The sequence below is a fragment of the Crocodylus siamensis genome, chromosome 1 (assembly GCF_052110815.1).
Source record: "Crocodylus siamensis isolate JL-2025a chromosome 1, ASM5211081v1, whole genome shotgun sequence".
Taxonomy (NCBI): domain Eukaryota; kingdom Metazoa; phylum Chordata; order Crocodylia; family Crocodylidae; genus Crocodylus; species Crocodylus siamensis.
The window spans coordinates 87,411,184-87,433,545 of record NC_143395.1 but is presented as its reverse complement, the minus strand read 5'-3'; the positions used below and the strand labels follow the sequence as shown (position 1 = coordinate 87,433,545).

At 42.2% G+C, this 22,362-nt stretch overlaps 1 protein-coding gene across 6 annotated transcripts in view; it reads right to left on the bottom strand.

The window, feature by feature from the left end:
* SOBP (sine oculis binding protein homolog) overlaps positions 1-18,718 on the bottom strand; it is a 162,755-nt gene extending 144,037 nt beyond the window's left edge. Inside the window, exons 1-3 of one of the 6 annotated variants that reach the window (XR_016441149.1) lie at positions 17,735-18,718; positions 4,523-4,661; positions 1,911-2,096 (exon numbers count right to left, since the gene is read on the bottom strand). Coding sequence is in view for 4 of the 6 variants with exons in the window: in XM_090037607.1 (XP_089893733.1) it covers positions 1,911-2,096; positions 4,523-4,661; positions 17,735-17,830 (421 nt within the window). In the remaining 2 variants the exon portion in view is untranslated. Of the gene's footprint in view, positions 1-1,910; positions 2,097-3,779; positions 3,897-4,522; positions 4,662-17,734 lie in introns of those variants that run through there. The other 5 variants (XM_090037607.1, XM_090037584.1, XM_090037616.1 and 2 more) reach the window with 5 other exon arrangements.
* Positions 18,719-22,362: the final 3,644 nt, after the last annotated feature.

Below are 22,362 nucleotides of genomic sequence, written 5' to 3'. Positions count from 1 at the left end.
CCAGCTGCACGCAGCTCTCCAAGCTGCCGGGCTGTGTTCCTTGCTGCCCGTGTCCTGCACTGTGGCTGTGCACACTTGCAGGCATTTATCAGCTAAATTATCAACCACATCAGGCTGATTTCCAATATAGTCAATTTTCTTTATATCAGTGCCGATCCGACATCAGACTGATGTACCTCTAACCTGCAATACTACCAATTATCTCTAAGCATTCCCTCCTTACATTTATCCTTTGCTGAAACACCTCCAAAATATCTGACAGATGGTAGGATATGGGGATGCCAGAGCCACTGCCTATCATGGTGACCACTGTCTCATTGTTTCTTTGTACTTTCCTGTTCATCTTTATTCATCTGAAGTCTCTAATACTTAACTGGAAGCTCTTTAGAATGAAGACTATCTTTTTGTTTTGTGTCTGCATAGTACATACTAGTCCTGCTCAGTGACTAAGGCTCATAAGTGCTATAGTAATACAATTAATACTAATAATAATATTTCCATGTTAATAAAATAAAACAAAAATTTAAGAAAATATTTATACTTTCAGGCCTTCTTTATAGGAAACCGTTTTGGCAGATTCTATTGCTGTAATTCACACAAGAGATGGAATCCCACTCCAATGGTTTGAAATCTTTGGCTGTGCAAAAACGGGGGGGAGAGGGGGAGGACTCAAATAGCTATGGAAATTAGTAAATATGGTACCAAATATAGGAAAAATATTTGGAGAAAATAAACCAAATTTGGTAACATTTGAAAAAAATTATGATGCATTAAAACACTTATCTAATACTAAAATATACTACCATGCAAATTATTCAGGAGGCCAAATGTAAGCTTTCTGTCATACTAGATGTTAACAGCAAACTACATACTGGACCAATATGAAGCTTAAATTTAACTCATAAATGTAAAGCAGAGTGGAAAAGGCCATTCCACAAATGGGTCTGATCCTGCTCACTGTTCTCTCTGAAGTAAGTGAGGCTACACGTAGGTGCAGGGATCTTTCAGCCTCAGCAGAGGCTTCAACAGCAAAATACATCACCCTGTTCTTAAACTCTCTAACAAAATTAGGCTGACATTCTTTAATGCATGTTATAGTTTGTATGAGGTCCAGTTCTGCCCCTAATTAAGTCTGGAACACTCCCAGTGACTTTAGCAGCAGCAGCAGGATTGTGCCTGTTGCTACATAAATTCACCAATTACTGCAGTTTGTACAACAGTAAATAATAACATAGCAATTAAACACCCTAGTGTAGCCATAACAGTTACTTTAGCAAATTATGGTAAACAGCATGCAATGTGGAATAAATCATTTCACAAACTATGTCTGAAAATGCCATGTCAGAAAAATTACTCCTGATAAAAATTTCATGAAAATGTAAAACCTTTCAGCACTGTCTCCTGGGGTAGTTTTTAGATCATATAAAACCTCAAGGGACAATGGTCAGTGATTTCAATAAGAACTAAAGGACAGTTTTCCCAGAATGAGCTTGTTAAGCTGATATAAAGACATGTGATATTGATTTGGCTGTTTCATTTGTTTAGTTGTTTGCTTTGTGGACCCTGTTTTTAATCTAATAATCTTCCATTAATATACTTAAGGACTTTATTCATAAAAGAAAATCTTTTTTTTTTTAAAACAGATGTTGAATGGCTGAGGCAATATAATTCAGCATCCAGAATATTGCAAGCAGTAGACCTATGTACAGTACTTTGCCTGTTGTCAAACACTGACAAGAGCATTACCAGAATATTTTCAAAACATCACTTGTCTTCTTCCTACCTCAACACCCAAATAGGATTACTGTGACATCCTCTTACATATTTTTAAATTGAACCTTTTTACATAATCTAGTAAGGTGATAATAGCTGTCTATTATACTTCTTTTGAAATGTTTGTTATGATTTACCTGCTGGTGGCTTTATGAAAGGTGGTGGAATTAATGGTACAATAATGGGTACACTCCCATGATCCTTTGACCCTGCTGGTGAGTCTGAAAGTCCATTTCCTGTAGCAAGCCCTGGATAGCTTGCGTTTATATTGTACGGTGAAATAACACTGTCCTCAGGTAATTTTGGTTTTGGCAAAGAATTTTCTGTAAAAGAAAAAGAACAAACCATAAAGGATGGCAAAGGTGTTTCTTAGATGCCCCTATATGTTTTTCCCAGTCTGATCATAAAATTACTTCTTCTAAAACAAGAAGAATGGAAGATAAAATGACAATATTCTGCCTCTGCTACATTCTAACAAACTTTAAAAATGTTCATATTTTATCAAAAACAGCATTAAACTGCACTATACTTTTTAAGCAGGCTTACTTTGATGCATATTCTCAGTATGTCTGATTTATTCAGTGATCTCACACTCCTGTCTTTGATACCAGTTATGGTATCTTTATGACAATGAATTCTGATGTCTCATATTGTTGATGTGATGTCACTGGATGAATCATGCAAAAGAAATAGATGGCTAAATAAAAGAATCTCCGATTCCACTCCAATAATTTGGAAGCTAGTAATAATGGAGAAGGAAGAAAAAAAGAGCAAAAAATTACTAAAATGTTAGCAAAATATGTATTAAATATTGCCTGTTGTAGCTTCACTTCATTAGACCACCACAGGATTCTTATTTACAGGCATTTATTTGGTATGCTTCCCCTAATTAAGGGATAGGATTAAAATAATATGATTATGATTATAATGTATCACAAAGACAGGAAAGTACTTTTTTCCCCCTAAAGATTCTGTAAGCCAAAGACATCTACCTGGCACAGGTATTTGGCATCTTTGTTTGTAGCATAAAACATATGACTTCTATCATGTGTTTATAATGATACAGATGATCTTATCTTGTTTAAAAAATGAGGGAAATACTTTTAGAATACACCTGTAAAATATGTCACAAATTTTATTCCACCTAGATTGCAGCCACAAAGCATCCCATGGTAGGTCTATTTTATTAAAATACAAGGAAATAAAAAGCTCTGGAACTAAACTGTCCAACTGGTGATGTGGGTCACATGCAGCCCCTGAAGGGTTAGCATGCAGCCTCTGGGCTTCTGCCCTGATGGCCAGGAGAATGTTGGAATGAAGAAGCTAGGGTATGCAGCAAAGAAGGGAGCTCAGCACCCTGCACAGTGAGGGGTTATGTGCTCAGCTGGCTTCCAGGGGGAGAGGTGAGGTTCTGTTGTGCATGCTGAAAGTGGGAGCCAAGCTGCCTTGTGCAGTGGGGGTGGGGACTGCCAGTGTAGCATGCATGGCTAGAAGAGGGGGGATCCAGGCTGCCTGCCTCTTGTGTGTGTAGCAATGGGGCACTGGGCAGCCCAAGTAGTAGGGAGCGGGAGTGGGTGCTACACAGCATGCAGACCCCAGATCTGTGGCCCCTGTACCATGGAGTCCCTATGGCATGCAACTACTGGGTCTGTAGTCCCCAGTTGCCTGGAAGTTGGACAGCCCTGCTCTGGAGTATAGAAACAAGTTATTTTATAGATGGCATATTTTAAGTGGAATACAAATACTGGTTACACTGCCAATAATATTATATAGCTAATGATGGCAAACACTGAATTTCTGCATTAATAGTTTATTTTTTTCTTACCTCTACGTTTTTCACCTTTTATCTAGCCCCCTGTTCTCCACTATTGGGCTCTTTGGTGCTCATATCAACACCCACTGAATACAGTGCTGCATGCCTCCAAACCCCGGACACTGCTGATCATATATGCAGCAAAAGGTGGCAGTTCAACAGTGTAAAGCTTCTGTAATTTCCTCTCTTTTACCTCAGCTTTGAGAAACTCTTGTTGGATAAGTCAAGATCCAGCACTTTTCTACTCTTTTACTCTGAAGGAATGTTCTTCTTTTCATTCTGATTGCAATTCCCTATCCATCTGGTGTGGCTGAAGAGTCAAAAGGTAGCAACTGAACTGCTGAACAAAAAAACTGAATCCCATTGTTTAGATTTTGAACAGTTTCATACACAATACATGAAGGTCCAGAAATGTTGACCCCAAACAACCCCCCACTAAACCTTTCTAAAGCACTTGCAGAAAATAATATATTAAAAACATTAGTAAGTACACATTTGTAATACTATTCATGGTTCTTACATACATTCTGAATGTTCTAGTTCCATATCTGACCTTATCAAAAACCCCAGCCCACCAGTTTTGTCAGCAGAAAGGTTCATTAGGCCCTGTCTGCTAAGAAAACATTCTGTCTTTCTCTTGCTCTTTTTTCCCGTTTTTTGGCAGCTCCTTGGAATCTTGGGTGCATGAGTTTCAACTGGCTCAAAAAATGTTACTGTTGGAGATATGTTAGTAAGTGCCTATTAGCTGTTGTTTTGCTAAATGCTGCATTCTTGCATTTGATTGGTTTCTGCTTACTGAAAGGCACTGTCAGAAATGTATATTTAAATCAGCCTCAGAGTAAGCAACAAAACATGAATCCTAGTACAAGCCAATTCTGGCAGGTTGAGATAGTTAATCCTTCTCTGCATGAACAAAGGAACATTAAATGTCATTACCTTTGAGAACAGAAATGTGCTGCCGACTCTCCCCATCTGCAGAGTAGTTCCTGAATTCGATATCTTCTCCATCTTTCAATTCAACCTTATCATAACCATACCAGCCAAGGAGCTCATTCATAGTGTTTTCTGCAAAGTTCTGAAAGAGAAGAATTACCTACTTATTTATGTAATCAATAATCATTTGGAATGAAGAGAGGCATGCATAAATCGCATTCTATTTGCAATGCACCATGAACTGCCAGGTTTGTCCCACCTCCTCCAGAATAATGTTCATTTTTCAAGTCAAGTATATAAAATGTAATGTATTTAAATCTCAGAATGACATGCATAATTATGACAGACCTTCATACACTTGTCATTTAAACAAAATAAGGAAAACAGAGGGTTATTTATGAAGGAATATGTCAGAATTTCAAGCCAGTAATATTTTTAGCATATAGTCCTCAAAAAGTCTGTCTCATTATACTATAACATATTTAAGAGTACAGCAGGGAATTAATAGAAAACAAAAAATTTTTTCAGCTAACAGTTAGTTGATCTCACTATGCTGCAGTCATTTCAAATGGAATAAATTACTGACACAGTTATGATTCCTTAAGGTGGATACAAAACAGATCAAATAAAATCAGTGAAGACACCTTTAAAAATATTACTAGCCATTACATAATTAAAGCGTTTTGGAAATCTTATCAAATAATAAAAATATCTATTTAATTTTTTTAAAATTATATACAGTATATATTCAGGCTGCAGCTGGAGTACTGTGTCCAGTTCTGGGCGCCACATTTCAGGAGGGATGTGGAGAACCTGGAGAGGGTCCAGGGGAGGGCCACTCGTATGGTTGAGGGCCTCCATGGCCAGCCCTATGACAAGAGGCTGAGGGACCTGAATCTCTTCAGTCTCCGCAAGAGGAGACTGAAGGGGGATCTCGTGGCTGCCTACAACCTTATCAGGGGCCAGCAGCAGGGATTCACAGAAAGTCTGTTCACCAGGCCCCCCCTTGGAGTCACCAGGAACAATGGCCACAAGCTGAGGGAGAATAGGTTTAGGTTAGATATTAGGAAGAACTACTTTACTGTAAGGGTGGCCAGAGCCCGGAATAGGCTGCCCAGAGAGGTGGTGCTCTCACCTTCCCTGGAAATCTTCAAGAGGAGACTGGATAGAGGCACCTGGCTGGGGTCTTATGACCCCTCCTACCCCCAGTGCTCCTTCCTGCCCATGGCAGGAGGTCGGACTCGATGATCTGTCTAGGTCCCTTCCCACTCTTTGATTCTATGATTCTAGTTGTTTAGAAGCATTTTGCAATTTTGTAACACCTCATTTCAAAACTATCCAGAAACAGTAATCTCATTACATTTAATTTTTGCGTGAAATTACAGCACATTGAAGTTTATATCCCTTAATTTCTATTTAAAAAAATACATACTTCAGGCTATGTGTCAACAAATATTTCTGTAGGAACTGCTAACCTTCAGGCCAGAGTTTCAGTCCAGTAAGTTTAACATTTTGCAATCAGGTGGCAATATTATATGACATGCAGTGGTGTTACAGAGCTATTAATATGTGGATTTAGAAAACAAATGGCTGTATGAATGAATGTCCCTTCATTGATCATTTTGAAGAGATATGGTGACAAATCTGGAATAAAATGTAAAAGCCACGGTTACAGTATTTCCATTTGTTCTCTTCATCTCTTATCAACCTCTTTTCAACATCAGTTTGAAAATTAATTTTAGTACAAGAGCTAAACATCTGTAAAAGTCTTGATAGAGAAGCACTATGATTCTGATGACTGGCACAAAACCATAAAGATATGACACTCACTCAGTACCAAACAAATGGCATATGTCAAATCTGTAGGTTGCTAGATTTTTATCTAGTATCCATTTAAGTTCAGTGTTCAAATGGAATCCACGTGGGATGGCACAGCACACTAGTACTTAAAAAAAATCCAGCAGAACAAGTCATGATTGCTTTAGCACTCATATCAACAACAGACATTCAGCTACACAATGTCACATGAGGATCTCACGGCTTTTGCTCATTCTTCATGTCCATATTACCACGGATCCGGATTTTCCATTTCCCATGGAAAAACGAAAAAAAACCATGGATTGATTGACTGAAAAAAAACCGTAGATTTTTCATTTTAACACAGAAACACATGGATTTTCCACTTTTGCAAAGAGCTCTCTGCAGGCTGGCAAAGTTCCAGCCTGCCAGGGGCTGAGGGGAGTGAGAGAAGGTCAATCAGGGAGAAGCAGGGATTGAGGCCCCCATAAAGTGGGAGGAATGGAGGGAGTTGGGCAGGGCTGGCCCAGCCAGGTGGTACATGGGGCCCAGGGCCAATGTAAGGCCACAGGGCCTGGGGTGGGGGGGGGGCAGGCTGGGACCACAGGTGGCTCATCCGGCGGGGGTGGGGCTGGCTTCCCACTGCTGCGTGCAATCCAGGGCGGCCGAGGGGAGTACATACCCCCCAAATCTGTGTGTGGAGCAGGCATGGGCTGCCTGCTGCAGGCTTGGGCTCCCTGCCCTGCTGCCATCCCCCTGGGGCCTCCACAGCCTGGTGGGCAGTACCTAGCATGGTAGGGCAGCTCACTGTTGCTGCAAGCCCCGCACTGCCCTGGTGAAGCGTCCCCAGCTCAGCCAGCAGCAGCAAGGGTGGCAGTGTGGAGCTGTACCCCTTGCCGCTGCCAGTTGGGCAGGGAGTACTTTGCCACAGTGGCACAGAGCTCCCAGCAGTGGCAATGAGCTTCCCCGCCTGGCCCCAGTCTGTCCTGCCATGCCAGGTCCCACCTGCTGGACTGTGGAGGCCCCAAAGGGAGGGTAGCAAGGCAGGAAGCCCAAGCCTTCAGCAGGCAGCCTGCATCTGCCCCCCAGCATGGACTCCATTTTAAACATGGATACTAGGGTTTTTAATCAGCAAATTTATAATCGGAGAGCTTGCATTTTTAAACAAAGAAAACCAGGATCCCTGCACATTACATAGCTATTCTTTTCATACACTGACTACTTTAAAGCAAGTGTGCAAGAAATCCCACAGTCCTGGTCCAGGCCAAGCAACTTTGATAGCCCTGCTTTAAAGCACTTGTAAGCAAAAAAGACGAGAACTTCGTACTTTTCCAAGAGTGCTACCTGGGCTATTTTGCTAAGCAACTGTTTCGTAGAAACAAGAATAGTACTCACATTGTACAGAGACTGCTCTGCACGTTTTTTCCCTCTTTCACTTTTGCGTCATTCCTTTCCAGAGGCACATGAACTTCAGCAATGTATTCTTCTGCAAACTTGGACTTTACATTTTATGAACAGCTTCAAAAATACATATAGCAGCAGCCCACTATGTTTGACTTTTGTCACTGTTCCAGTTTGTAACAAATAGCAAAATAATGTCATGAGTTCAGTACCAAAACTGACTACCAACTGTGAATTGAATAGGAATATTTCCACAATACTTTAAAAAAAAATCCTTCATGTTATTTTAAATACATTTCCCTTACAATGCTGATACCCCAAACACAATGGCACTGTGTAAATACAAATGGAAGCTGACTAGAAATTGAAAGTGAAACTACATACACCAGATTTGCCCCAAATGCAGCCTCTGAAATTAACAGGTCTTGGGGCTCCTGTAATGTAGCCTTAAAACTGCACCCTTCCTTTGGTTTGCTAAATTTCAGCTACATAAACATAGGCCTGAGAGACTGATCTCTCACTAAGGACTCTATCCTGTCTGCCCTAACTTAAACCCAATGAGACCCAATTAATTCCAATGGCTCCAGATTTGTCTCCTGTGGATGCTTTGTATTTTGTTTGCATTGTTTATATTCTTACCCGTTGAGAAATTTCTAATTAGGTGTCAAGACACATGTAAGTAGAGGCTCTATATACTTGTACTTTATTTTTAAAGTGTATGTAAATATATATGATTAGTTGCAGCCTTTAATTTCCAGTCAAGTTGATAGCTAAGCTTTTATTATTACGAAGATTAACTGAAGAAGCCTACTTGCATTGTCCAAGCCAAGTGAAGTGCAATAAATGAACAGCATAATAGTGTAAATTAGATGAGATTGTTAAATTATTTTATTTTTGATAAGGCTAAGGGTCATATCCTGTTTCTAAAAGTCAGTAGGATTTTTATAAATAATTTCTATGGGAGCAGTATTACTTACTGTCTGTAGGTCCTATGTTATTGGGAACAAAGTTAAAGAATTTTCTTAAAATACATTAGTTTGCCTTGACAGGGTCCTTTTGAAAAAACACTCTCTGTAATTTATCTTATGTATTATAGCAATTATTACTATATTTAAGAGAGTTCTGTTTCAGCAACTACAGCTGGTCCTCACTGCATAAACTGATGGCAGAGAGATGGTCCATACCCCAAAGAGCTTAGAGGTAAAGTTTACTAGTTCTTTCATGCTTTTTTGCATGTTGTCACTTGCACATGGGATGAGCTCTCTGACATTGACCGCAAAAAGAATGCTCCTTTAAACACTTTTTTGGATGCCTGCATAATCTTGAAAATGGTTAGGCTGCTAGTACACTGAGACCATTCAGTTGTCTCATGGCTCCCTTGTACTCCCTCATCTATTTGCATCCATCAGTTATCTCTTCGTTTACATGGCGGCATTTTGAATGGATATAATTTGGGAGAAGAGGGTAAGAGCAGATTTGCGGTGAGCAAATTGCTGGCAAGTCCAGGTGCAAAAGAAGGGCCTGAATAAGAATGTCTTAGCTGTGTGGATAGATAGGAAGGGCCAGATTCTGGAGACATCAAACTAAAGGATGGGGGCAAGACCTAGGAACAACTTGGATGTGCAATATTAAAAAAAGGAATGAGTCAAGGATGTACTAGGTAACAATCCTTGTAGAAGGGGGAAGTTTGTTGGTGTTTTTCACAGTGTTTGAGAAAGAAGAAATTGGAAATATTCAAAGGAAAATCAAGATTTCCATCCTGGCTACGTGCAAGTAGACACTTGGATGAGATATTAGGAAGACAGCTGAGATTCCAGCTTGACAGAAGAAGACAGGTAGAAGGAAGGGTATTAACACAAGCTTTGGTGAGCCCAAGCTCAAGTCCAGAGTGAAGATGTAGACCTGTTAGTTGATAGCATAAAGATTCTCAGAGATATTTAAAGCCATAATGAGGAGGACAGAGTTTGAAGACAACAGAGGCAAAAATGCATGTCTATGGAATCCCAACACAAGAGTTGGGGAGAGGAAGATTCTGTAAACACAAAACTGAAGGAGCAGCTACAGCTTGGTAGGTTGAAGGAGTGGAAGGAACCACAAAAGACAATGAAGGACAAAGGAATCAAGGAGAAGCACGTGATTAACAACATAAAAGGCAGTCAACAAATTAGGAGAACAATGGATGTGTTCTAAGCATAGGTCAGGAATTGGTCAAAGACTTTGATGAAAACCATTTCAGTGGAGTCAGCAAAACTCTGATTGGAGGCAATCCAGGGCCAAGAACAAGAAATGTCACATGAGTTCAGAAGTATCTGAGAGGGAGAGCTGAGACAATAGTTGGAGAAAGAAGTGGAACAAAGATGGTCATTTTTATCACTAGACATATTCAAGTTTTTAGCTAGTTAGCTCTCACAAGCTATGGTGGCAAACAAGCCATGGTAGCATGGAAACAGCTTGAGCTGCAAAACCTGCTTGAAAAGCTGGGTAAACATTTGAGTAGTTATCTGGCACTGAGCTCCATGCTATATAGTAGCTACACTGTTAGAGGTACCTGAACTACTTAGTTTAAAGCTAGCTCAGGGATGTTTGCATATACAGGCAGTCCTCAGACTCGCAACACAACTGGTTCCTGAAAACCACGTCTTAAGTCAAAACATTGCAACTCGGAACCAATTTTCCCATAGGAAACAATGTTATAATGGGGGATTGGTTCCTGAACCAAGGCCCTATTTTCACCAGAAATAACCAAGAATTTTGTACTCAATCAATTATAGATGAGTCATATAGCTATATTAATGTATTCATAGTGTAAATAACAATCATATTGATTTGGAAGGACTTCTTTGAGGTGACTTTACTGGACTTTTTGAAGGCTGGAGTCTTCTCAGGAGTCTTGGGTGCAGGTTTTTCTGGAGTATTGTCTGCTTTCTTAAAGAAAGTGTCCAAGGAAGTTTGGACAGATGTTCTCCAGGGAGACGGGTGACGCAGCGAACTTGTTTGCTGACATGGTGTGGCGTCGGATCAAGCATTGTAAAGTTGAAACTGACGTCATAAAGTTGAAACAGGGTGTCAATTTATAAACAATGTAAGTACAAAACGTAACTCGAAACATTGTAAGTTGAGGACTGCCTGTATCAAAACCTGTTGGTACTGAGAGGAGAAAGGAGGGAAGAGGGAGAAATCAGGGAGAGGAGGGGAAACAGGAGAGAGCAATAGCATAATAAAGTGTCAGGGGGTAACTGGGTCACCAGCCTCAAGCACTGACCCTAGTGGGGACACAAAAAAACAGTAGAAACTGTGCTGCTGCCCTGATCACTGCTCCCACTACTAGCAGTGCAGCCAGTGATGCCACCCCATGAACTTCTGCTACCGAGGATGTTCAAGCATCCAGTTACATATCTGGGAGAGACTAGGAGCAAGAAGATCAGGAAATGAGAGGCTTTGGTTTCAGGATAGGAGGAAAGAAATATATGAGGCACGGCACAAAGATAGGGGGAAAAGAAATGTGGAAAGAAAAAAAAAGAGAGAAGAGGGAGTGAGGTCCTGTTGAATCTAGTCAAATTTCTGCCTAAAGAAGTTATCTAGATCAGTTTGCTTTATTTTGGATGAACACCCTAAATAGAGATCTCACAGGTGACCCGTGATGCCCAAATACATCTGCCCAAAAAAAGACTGAATACCCATGCCTGCTTGAAACACAGTTATGGCAAATGCAAGCCTTTGACACATCACTGGAAAGCCACAGCAAAATAGACCTTGATACATAATTGAGTTGCATGAGGTAGAGACTTTTCTGTTTCAAAATAATTCTTTGCATCCCTCTGACACTTTCATATGCAGTTTTCAGAGGGGTATTCTGAACATGATGGCAAAGTTCACTTGACCAGGGTAAAGTCAGCATAAACAGATTTTATCCTGAAGAAATACATGGGGGAGGAGGTCAAGGTGATCCATTCCTAACCCCAGACCAACCTTTGGGACTATATGTACAGCTGTTCTTTCAGCCACACAACAGAAACAGTGATTCTCTGACTTCTGTGCCCATATAATAAATTCATGGCATTCTCATCCAGTACATTTATATACTAATAATGTCCACTCTGACCCATGTCAATCTAGGATGGAACTTGCTCTCTGGCATGTAGGCTACAGCTGAACTGCCCTCTCATGGGACTGGCATGGTTTAAAAGGCCTGATACAGGTTCACCATCCAAGGGTGAAACTCATCAATAATTGATTAGGTCTTTCTTCTGAAATTACATGCAACAGCACGGATTCTTAGGTCCACAGAGACCTACTGAACTGCAGTGGAATTCTGTATGGGAGACTGTGCTACTAGATTTGATTGTAGGATCAGGGCCTTAAACTTCCCCACAACAAGAAGTTCAGAATGTTTATTTCACAGTGGGTAAGCTGAGGCACAGGCAGGCTAAACGATGCCCCTGATCACACAGTGAAGCACTAACAGAGCTAAAATTTGAATGCAGAAGTCCTAACTCCACGTCCCTTTTTGCTCTTAGACAACACTCAGTCCTTTGTCACGTACGCTCTACCCATTTTCCCAAATCTTTTGTTCTAACATTGATAACCTCTTGAACTGTACTTCCAAGTGCCTTGGAACAGTCAAATTGTATGGGAATGTTAAGGCCAAGTCTCCTGGAATACTTTAGCTGATGGTGCGGGTGCGCAGCTGTGTGCTATCACAGCTGTTTAACTGCTATAGATTTTACTAAGGTTTGCAATAGAGTCATCTCATCTTTACCAGAGGAACTGGTCTTAAATTGCTGTAGTATTCCAGAGGCCCTTAGTTATATAATACCCCAAGGTCTTCAGCTCCTAATGTATGTTGATTCTTTTTTGCCCTCAGAAGCCCCAAGCTGTGCATCACCATCTTGCTATGGTGTACAACTTGCATGTTTTAACTGTATCATTTCCTTATTCTTGTACTGCACATAAATACTCTTCCATTTCCCTCTTAGAAAAACTGGATTATTTTTATTGTCAGTAGTAATAGTATTGTTGTTGTTGTTATTTTAGTTAGTTTTGTGAACTACATCTTACTTCCACAAAATCTTCTTCCTTCTTTCTATGATTAGGACGTGATATTTTATACAGTACAATTTCCCTCATTCTTTATGAGACTGACACTGGTTTTAGACCACAAAAAAATTATCACCTTTTACACTAATTCCCTTTTCAGGATTCATTTCATTGTAATAATATACATAAGATGATCTTGCATTACAAAGCAAAGCTTTCCCAAATTTTTACTTATTGCTATATTTTAAAACAAAACTGTGCTTTTCTTTCCATTTTATATCTATTGCCTCTCCTTCTTTGTGAAACTTATTCACAAGGGGCAAGGCTTGGCTACATAGAGTGAGGCCTGGCAAACAGAGGCAGGAAACGCAGAAAAAAATGGGTCTGTCAGACTCATTTTCTTTTAGGTTTCACTGCTGAATGTTTATATCAGATTTTGGAGGAAGCTTCCATTTCCTTACATGAGTGACCTACTGGATGTACAGTGAAAAAGAATTAACTTTTTACAAGTCTATAAAGGAAATAAAAATGTGGATATATTCACAACACAACCTAGATTGGTTTTTAATAGCCCTCTTTGCTCAAGTTTGTTTCCACCATCTTGCATTTGATGACTACACAGCTTTGCTGTCATCCAGAAACGTTTCTGATCCTTTTACGAATGTCCCTGTTCTGCCCCACTCATGTATTAATGTTGTGATGTGGCCTTCATCCACCTCATGTATACAAGTACTTAACACAGTTAACTGTTACTCCACTTAAGAAAATAGGTGAAGTACATTCAAACAAATAATGCAATTCACTTTGTAGCCAACCTGTAAAATTACTTCCATGCAGGCTCCATAAAAAACAAAAACAAAATCTTCCTGAAATAGGACAAATGAGAAGGTCTTTCTCTTTTTTTCCTTTGATAAATAAACATCTTTTTGTCTGTCAGAGGAAAAGGAAGAGGTTTCTTTGGAATCTTTTTAATGTTTACCGTTATCTGTCTCCTTCTGAGAGTAGTCAGAGTTGCAGTGTCTATCCCACTGCTTTCCCATTTTGACAGTGGTCTTTTTAAATGTCAAAAGGGGAATATTAAAACACTACACTGAATAATCTTTTGATGAGTTTACTATTAAACTATAACAGATGGGGCTGTCTTAAGCTCTAGGCATCAGAAATTAAGCCCAATTTTAGATACAAATTACTTACTGAGAATATTTATAGATGGTAAACTTCTTGGAAGCAGTCCATTAAATTATAACACAGATTAATCACTAACTTTTCAAAAAGTCAAAAGCATAGATAAATTAAGTCTTGCTTGTTTAGGAGAGTTTCCAGTGCCATGTATGTGTGCAATCCCATGAACCTATGTTTAATTGTTTTTAAAATGTATTTAAAAGCACCCTTTTCCTCACTCATAAGTTGTACTGTTGTCTGACAGGAACTAAGCACATAAAAGTAAGAGTGCATGTGGAGGCAGAGGAGGACTATAGCTAGTCTCTGTAAACTGTTGTATTGATTAGACTGTAAACATTAAGTTAGTGTTAAAAAGTGTCAGATTGCCCTGATTACATTATACCCTGAATACAGCACATATCATATTATTCACCAAGTACCAAGAACTGCTAAATGACACTGAGTTAATTTTAAAATAACTATTTGGGTTTTCTGGGGGGAAGGAGTAATTCTTAGTTGGTATATGGACAGCACCCATTTCTGAAAATAGCTAGGAAATGTCATATGAGGGGATGAAAAAGGAGTATAAAAGAAAGAAGAATAGGTAAAAAATTAGGGGAATGACAGAAAGAGAGTGGGGGGGGAGAGAGATTTATGAAGGTCACTGAAACAAAACAGTTCTATGTGAATATATTTTTCACTGAAATATAATATGGGGAAACTATGCAGAGTCATGTAATTTTTGCACACAATGTTGTATCAAATTTAAATTTGTTACAACCCTCGTGTACATTAGGCTAGTGATAACAAAAATGTAACTTAATATCTGGCATAATGAAACAGCAAGCAACATGAATTTCCAGTCATATTAAAGCTGAGCAGTAAGTGACATAACTGATGTAACACATGAAAACCAAGCAGCTCAGTTTTGGTGATCATTCTTGAGTAAATATGTGACTGTATCAAACATAAAATCTTGAAGGAAGTCTCTGTGATGAGGTAATTTTATTGCTCATTCATAGTGCCTTGCATTGGCTGTACTTAAAATAGACACTTGTACCAATGGCCTTTTTATTACCCCAAGGAAAAAAATCTCATACACACCAGTCCTTTTTCTTTCTGCTAGGAAAGGGAAGCAATTTGATCCAACGTGGGTTGAAATCTGAGTAGGTCACTGTACACCATGATAAAATTCCCTAATCCCTGAGCCAAATTTCCCTGAGGGGGCCCTCCTACTACTCCTTCACTTTCCAAGCTGACTTTTCCATTCCCTCTCTCATCTTTCCCTCCCCTTCATCTCTTTCATTTCCCCTACCTTAAAGCCTTGATATCTGATCTGCTGCTGGTACTCAAGTTACAGTTTTTACAGCTTAGGCTGTCTATTGCTGTATACATTCCTTTCTTTCTGCTCTGCCGTGATTACTTACCAGAGCTTATTTTACACTGGTCCAGATGAAAGCAGTTCAGATGAAGGGAAACAGTCAGGCTGTTTCAGCATTACAGATATAAACCTATACAAGGGCACATTGTGTTCCTCATGTCATTTTGTTGCAAACATTTTATACAGTGTGACCAGTTTATGTTACTGTACTCTTCAGGTTTAAGAAAATACCAATTAAACGTGTGTGTGTGCGTGTCAGGGAAAGCAAGTGACCCTCCCAGGATTTTAGTGTTTTAAGTGGCATAAACATAATTTCTTAAGTACAGCAGGCATTGCACCAGTACCATTAAAAATGGGATCCCCCAGCTTCACAGCACAATGTGCACTCCGAAGTGTGATCTGCTTTGTGAAAGCTTCTGTCCCCTCTCACCTTACCCCAAAACAAAAAGAAAAAAAAAATGAGGCTCTGCTCTCAATTCCTGTTCTACCATTCCCTAGTTCCTGAGTTAATTGTTTATGAGGTTGAAATCAGAGGTTTGTAATGTTAAGCAGTTACCAATGATTAGAAAAAAGGACAAACTTCCTACACCAAGGTGAATGCCAATGCTTAATACCAAAGCATTAGTTTAAAATTGTGTAATTTTTCTCCTTCACACAATGTTGTTTTTGTTTCTTCCTCACCATTTCAGACAAACATCTGTTATACTGTAGGAGAACAACTATCTCCCAAACCGCTGAGTGTGCCTGCAGCCAAAGTAAACAAAACAAACCCAGAGGATCCAGCACAGTCAGCCTTTATATCCAGCCAGGATAACATTTCACATGTTTTGATTAAAATTAGCTAATTTGCAATTCTAGAACCTATGAAACTTAAAAGCTACAATCCATATATATCGCATTCAGCGATGCTTCAGAGGGCCGCAGCCCAATGTGATGGATTCCTGCCCCTTCTTCTCTACCCCGACCCCCAAAGCCTCCAAAAAAAATGAACTAGCTGTGATTCTGGTGAGCGATTCCTGTTACTACTCAGTGCCTATCCAGAGCCCCATCAGAAAAGTAGTCTCCCACCAAGCAATAACATCCCCAGGATTGGAATCCAGAGTGGTTTGATTCTGAAAAGATGCCATTGACATGCAGGGCAGTTCTCCCTTATTTTGTCCAGCCCGGTAATGCTACCCTTGTCCACAATTCCAGTTCTGGTGTGCCACACAGACAACATGAAAAAGAAAGCCTACCTTAACTGGGAGAGAATGCCTACCTCAAATTAGTAATGCAGTTGGGAGAGGATCGTGTTTTCCCATTGAATTTTATGGGTAGAGATCAATGCTATATAACAAAATGGTCTTGTTAATAGATATGCATATATCTGTCTTCCATGTAATATATGTATTATACAGGCATCTGAAATTTTCACAGCACTACTCCACTTACATTTCATTTTCATATGAATTACCCGCTTAAACGACAGCAGTTGCATCTTAGAGTCAAACTATCTTGTTTTAAAATTACTTTGTACAGCAAGTTTAAAAAAAAAAAAACTAAATAAAAGGAAGTTCAGCTGATGTCCTGCAATACATATGACTTGTCTGTGACTCCAGGGCAGAAGTGTAAAATGAAGACAGGTCAGGGAATAGACGTGTAAAACAGATGCACAAAATGGGATGAGTCCAGCCCAGATAAAATAAGTCCTGCAGTGGGTTTGTCTGTGCAATTGCTGCCATTCCAACATCTGGAGGGGCAGCCTCCAGCGCTACCTCTAGAGCACAGCTGGATTGGCACAGTTTCCCAGCAGAGACAGGACACCCCTCGGAACAATAAATAGGCTTCTAGCAAAACCAGCCCTCGGACAGCCTGCTCTCAACAACACCTCTGCTGCTTTGATTAACTGTTAAGTGAGGCGAGAAAGAAAAGGGGGGGGGGGAAAGGAGTCCCTGTATCTAAGTACAGAATGATGTGCAGCTCAGACCATAACATTTCACTCTGACAATTTAATTACACGCCTGCAGCTGGCTACTGAAAAGGAAAGAAAGACACTGCTTTAAAAAGCTGTCCCTTCTTGCTTAACTTTAGCTACCTGGGAGGCTTGGGAGGTGGTGGGGGGTAGACACTGCTCAGCCTCGGCACCCGAGAAGCTGAAAACCCCATTAAGAGTACCTGGGGTAGAGAGGAGGGGGGTTACTTTAATTAATTAATTTTGGGGTTGTTGTGGTTTGGTTTCAAATAAAGAAATCCAAGCCGGTCAATGACTAGGATTTGCAGGCTGTGCATTCGGCTGTTTTCAGCCCAGGAGGCGGAGTTGAGACACATTCAGTGCATCCTACCCACCCCCCCAAAAAAAAAAATGACAAGAGATCCTTTCTTATTTAATTTCCATGCAGGAGGAAGGGGGAGGGGAAAAGGGTGGGGGAACCCCCCCCCTTCCCATCGCAGGCACATACCTTCATCTCTTCATTGATTTCCCTTTTCACCGGGTGAGCCGGCTTCCTGCTTCGTTTATTTTCTGGAGGTCTCCCTTCTTTCTCCATTTCTGCCATTTTTTGTGTCTAGTGGGTAGAGATGAAATGGCTGCTGGTGTTCTGGGGGGGTTGGGAAGGAGAAGAGTGTGCGGGGAGGGGGGGGGCTCAGGGCCGGGAGAAGGCGTCAGTGAGTGTCGGAGGAGCAAGCAGCTGTGGGAGGGTCGGGGGATGCAGCCGGGCTGGGTTTTGGATGCCCTGTCGAGTCAGCAGCCATCTTCTGTCTCCCCGTCTGCCTGCATGAGCGAGGAAAAGACCCGTGTGTGTGTGTGTGTGTGTGAGAGGCAGAGGGAGCGAGCGAGCGTGTGCGTGAGTGCGAGTGTGTGGACGGGAGCGAGCGCCACTGAGCGAGCCGGCCCGCTCCCCGCGCGGAGCTGCGTGCCGGGGGGGCGCGGGGGGCGGCGGGCGCGGCCCCCGGCCCAGGCGGCGGGCGGGGCTTCCTCTTTCGCCGAATCGGGCGCTCCCGGGGCTGCTCAGCTCCTCCTCGGCCCCGGCCCCGGCCCGCCGCCGCACAAAGACCCCGCGCGGCGGAGCCGAGGGCAGCAGGTCTCCGGGGGCAGCGGGGCCGCCCCGGGCGGGCACACGTGGGCTCCGCCCCTGCTGCCCTCCAGGAGCGGGTTTGCCTCTCACCCGCTTCCCCCTTCCTCCTCAACTTCTTCCCAATTTGGCTGCCGGAGCCGGGAGCGGCGGCCCTCCGCCTCGTGATCCGCGTCCGGGAAACGCGGAGGAGCCGGCGTGAGGGGCTGCCCCGGCATGCGCTTCCCCGCTCGCCCCAGGCCGCCGCTGCGGGACGGCGCGGGCCCTCGGCCTCCCGCCTTCTCGCTGCCGGCCGGGCCGGCACCCCGCGCACTCCCATCGTCTCTCTGCGGGAGAGCGGGGGTGTTTCTGGAGCTGAAAGCACTGACACTTGCCAGCGCGAAAAGTTGAGCAGAGCTTTCTTGGCTCCTTTCGTGACTTCAAGGAGCCTGCGCGGTTCAGATGGCAGTGATTAAAGACACGAAGCCACTAGCCTTTCTCTTCCACCATCCCTTTCTCCCCCCATCCCATCCCCGCACCCTCCTTTTCCCTCCTTCCTCTCCCCATCCCATCCCATCCCACACCATCCCTTTCTTCCCCCACCCTTCTTTCTCCACCTGCCCTCCTTTCCTCCCCTCTGCATCCTCCTGTCTCCTCCATCCTCCCTCTTGCAAGCTCCTTTTTCCATCTCACCCCCTTCCCCCACCCTCTTTTCTCCCCCTCTCCTATTCCTTCCCCAGCACCCTCCCTTTCTCCCCCACAGTCCTTTCTCCGCTTGCCCTCCCTGCACCCTCCTTTCTCCCCCTGCCCTCCCTTTCTTCCCCTCTCACACCCTCCTTTCTCCCCTGCCCTCCCCCCCAAATAAAAACCCACACAGATTTGGGGATCCTGAAACAAAACAGTTTCTCTTAATCACAGCCCAGAAGAATTAAAGAAGTTTGGAAAAATGCAACAAATGAAACCCTGCATCTGGTTGCTGAAGCAAAGTGGCAGAAACACGCAAAGGCTTTTTGTGCAGGTTGCTCTTGCAGCGAGCACTAGGCAACAATCGAGCTTCACAAAAGCGGGCCCAGTAGGGCTGGATTCTGCATTTCACTGGGGGGTGTTGAATGCAGAATGAGCAGGCCTTGCATGCACAAGTACTAAATGGCAGGAAGACACTTAAAGATTTTTTCTTGGTAAATATAATGAGCACTAAACATCTCAAAGCATAACTGGTGTGACTTTACATAGAGGTATACTACTCAACAGCTGACCTCCCAAGTATTCCCAATCCCTCTGAAAAGTCCTTTCCCCCACATCTTCATTCCCTCCTTGTGCCAGACTTACTACAGCTGAATCCCTATGGCCCAACCTCTAGCAAACTGCGAGTTAGGTACCCTGCTTCTTAAGATACTTTTTCAGGGGTGAATAAAATAGAAATTATAAGTTGCTCAAGACCATGATTTCACCTGCAGCATCTGAACTCTGTGAAGCTTTTAGCTTTAAGACAACGGTCTCCTTCAGGAAACAATTCTGGTTTGAATTGCTACTTGCCAAGGTACATGAATTGGTCCTTATGGAAGAGGTAAAGTGAATTCTTGCATTAGGGAAAACTATTGGTTTCCATTAACAATGGATAAGACTATTTCAATGACAAAATATTTTAAATTATTATTCTGTTTAGAGATGTATTTGGTAGCCGTGTTGGTCTGAGACAAAAAAGAAATGCAGAACTAGAACTCTTGGTTCACAGATGATACCTTTGATTAGACCAACGAAGAAATCACAACAAAAAAATGTTTTTTCCTCGCAATTTCTTCGTTGGTCTAATCAAAGGTATCATCTCTAAACCAAGAGTTCTGGAGTTTTGCATTTCCTTCTGTTTATAGAAGCATCTAAAATAGAGGCTAAAAGAGGTTGTTTTGCAGTATGGCATAATACACGTATTAACATATGGCTCCCCTTCCTTCAGTGAGAATTTTGACTATGGCTGTTTTCCTGTCCGGGGTCTGCAGGATTTTTTGGCTGAGCACGACTTGAATCTTGTGCTGCCAAGTCTAAAATTTGATCCCCAGAGGTCCATGACAAGAAACTGTGGCCTGGAGGAAGAAATTGTGGGTTTTGTGGGCTTTCCCATGACCTGTCCCTTCTAGGATGAGTTAGATCATCCACACTGGGGGGGGAAGCAAGTGAGACATCTCATCCACTGTCAGGTATTACAAGTTCAGCAGTGCTAAACGGAGCGCTCAAAAGTGCAGGTGGAGGATGGCCTGAAAATTGACAGTTTGGATAAAAGGTAAATTTGGGTTCAACGGTGTCCTTGGGGTCCCCCTGACTAGCAGTGTGGACCCAGCCTATGTTCCTGGTCATTCAAGACAAAGTACTATTTGTCTTTATATCTACTACTGACTTTTAAAGTATCTTTTAGCAATAATCAGCTTGTTATGGTAATCATGGATCATTTTTTGGCCTCTACCAAGAAAGCGAATGAAGACTACAGTATTATTTCCTTTCCTTTGTGTATGATTGGAAAATAGTATTTTCAGTGATGACATACAGCATAATTATATCAGTTCCTATTAGCCTAGCAAAAAAAATCAGTTTCATGGATTCTGGTATTCAGAATGCCCAAATTACATATATAAGATTGCTATAATTTTTTGTCTGAAAAGTCAGTTTTAAAAGTAATTTGATTATGAATTGTTGCTCTTGGAACTTGAGAGGCAAAAGCCAAAAGGAAGGGATAATTTAATATTTAATGGTGGCTTATCATCCTAATAAGAAGAGAGGGGTAGTTATCTTTGTTAATCTGAAGTCAGGCAGAAGGCAGGGCAGGGTAGCATCATAAAGCGTGTCTGGACGTGAAGGCTTGTGTGGTTTGTGGTGTCACAAACCTCTTTATGCTGCCATAGACTGCATGCGTTGCATATTAAACTGTGCAGGCACTACTAATTTGCAGGGGGAAGGGGCAAAATTAGCAGTGCACCACATTGCTAATTCCCTGGTAGCAAAAAAAGACCCCAGAAAAAAAAGCAGCGCAAAGCACACAAAGATAGCATGCACCAGGACAAATATGGAGATGGGGAGCGGGCAGCTGAGGACCAGCCCAGGGCTAACTGCTCCTCCATCTCCACGTGCTGTGGAGCCCCCACGCTAAGGCCTGCAGAGACAGAGAAGTACCACCCCAGGGCTGTCTGTTCCTCCACCTCAAGGTACACTGGAGCACAGCGTGCCCCAGCACAGGTGCTCTGTAGCATGTGGAGACGGGGACACAGGCAGCCCAGGGCTACTGCACCTTGCTTCTGGTCCCTGGCTAGCTGGGGCTCAGGGTGACTCAGTGCCCCTAGCTAGCCTCATGCTGAGGCACCCTGTGCCCCGGACAGATCCCTCCCCCACCCCCTGCAGCACATGGAGTCCAGCCGGGAGCTGGACATGGCCTGCAACAAAGGGCAGGTGCAGGGGCATGTTCTGTGGCACAAAGTAGCAGCACAAATTTGTGCTGCTACTATTTGTGCCTCTCCAAATGCATGCCTCTGCTTGTCTGGGCATGGCCTTAGAGCAGAGGTGGGCATTATTTTGGGCAGAGGGCCGCTTACTGAGTTTTGGCAAACCATCAAGGGCCACATGACAGGCAGCCAGGAGCAGATAAATATTAATTTTCTAAATTTTTTAGGGGCCCCCATGGGCCGGATAGAATGGCCTGGTGGGCCACATCCAGCCCGCGAGCCGCATTTTGCCCACTCCTGCCTTAGAGTCTAAGAAGAAGAATTAGAACATCAGAATCTGTGAAATCTTTTAATTTATTTTTTAAAGTTTAAAATGGAATTGGAATGAGCATCCCTCAGCAAAACTATATGAAAATAAATTCACCTTAGAAAGCTTATAGCTAATTTACTGTATTTACTAAACTGTGAAAGCACATATTTTTAGCATGAAAAAATACATTCTTAGTAAACAATCCTAGCCACTGTAATGGCTAAGAGTGCTCATCATTATCCTTCAGTCATATATACATTTGTAGAATTTGTCTCAATTCACATGCATGTATACATGCA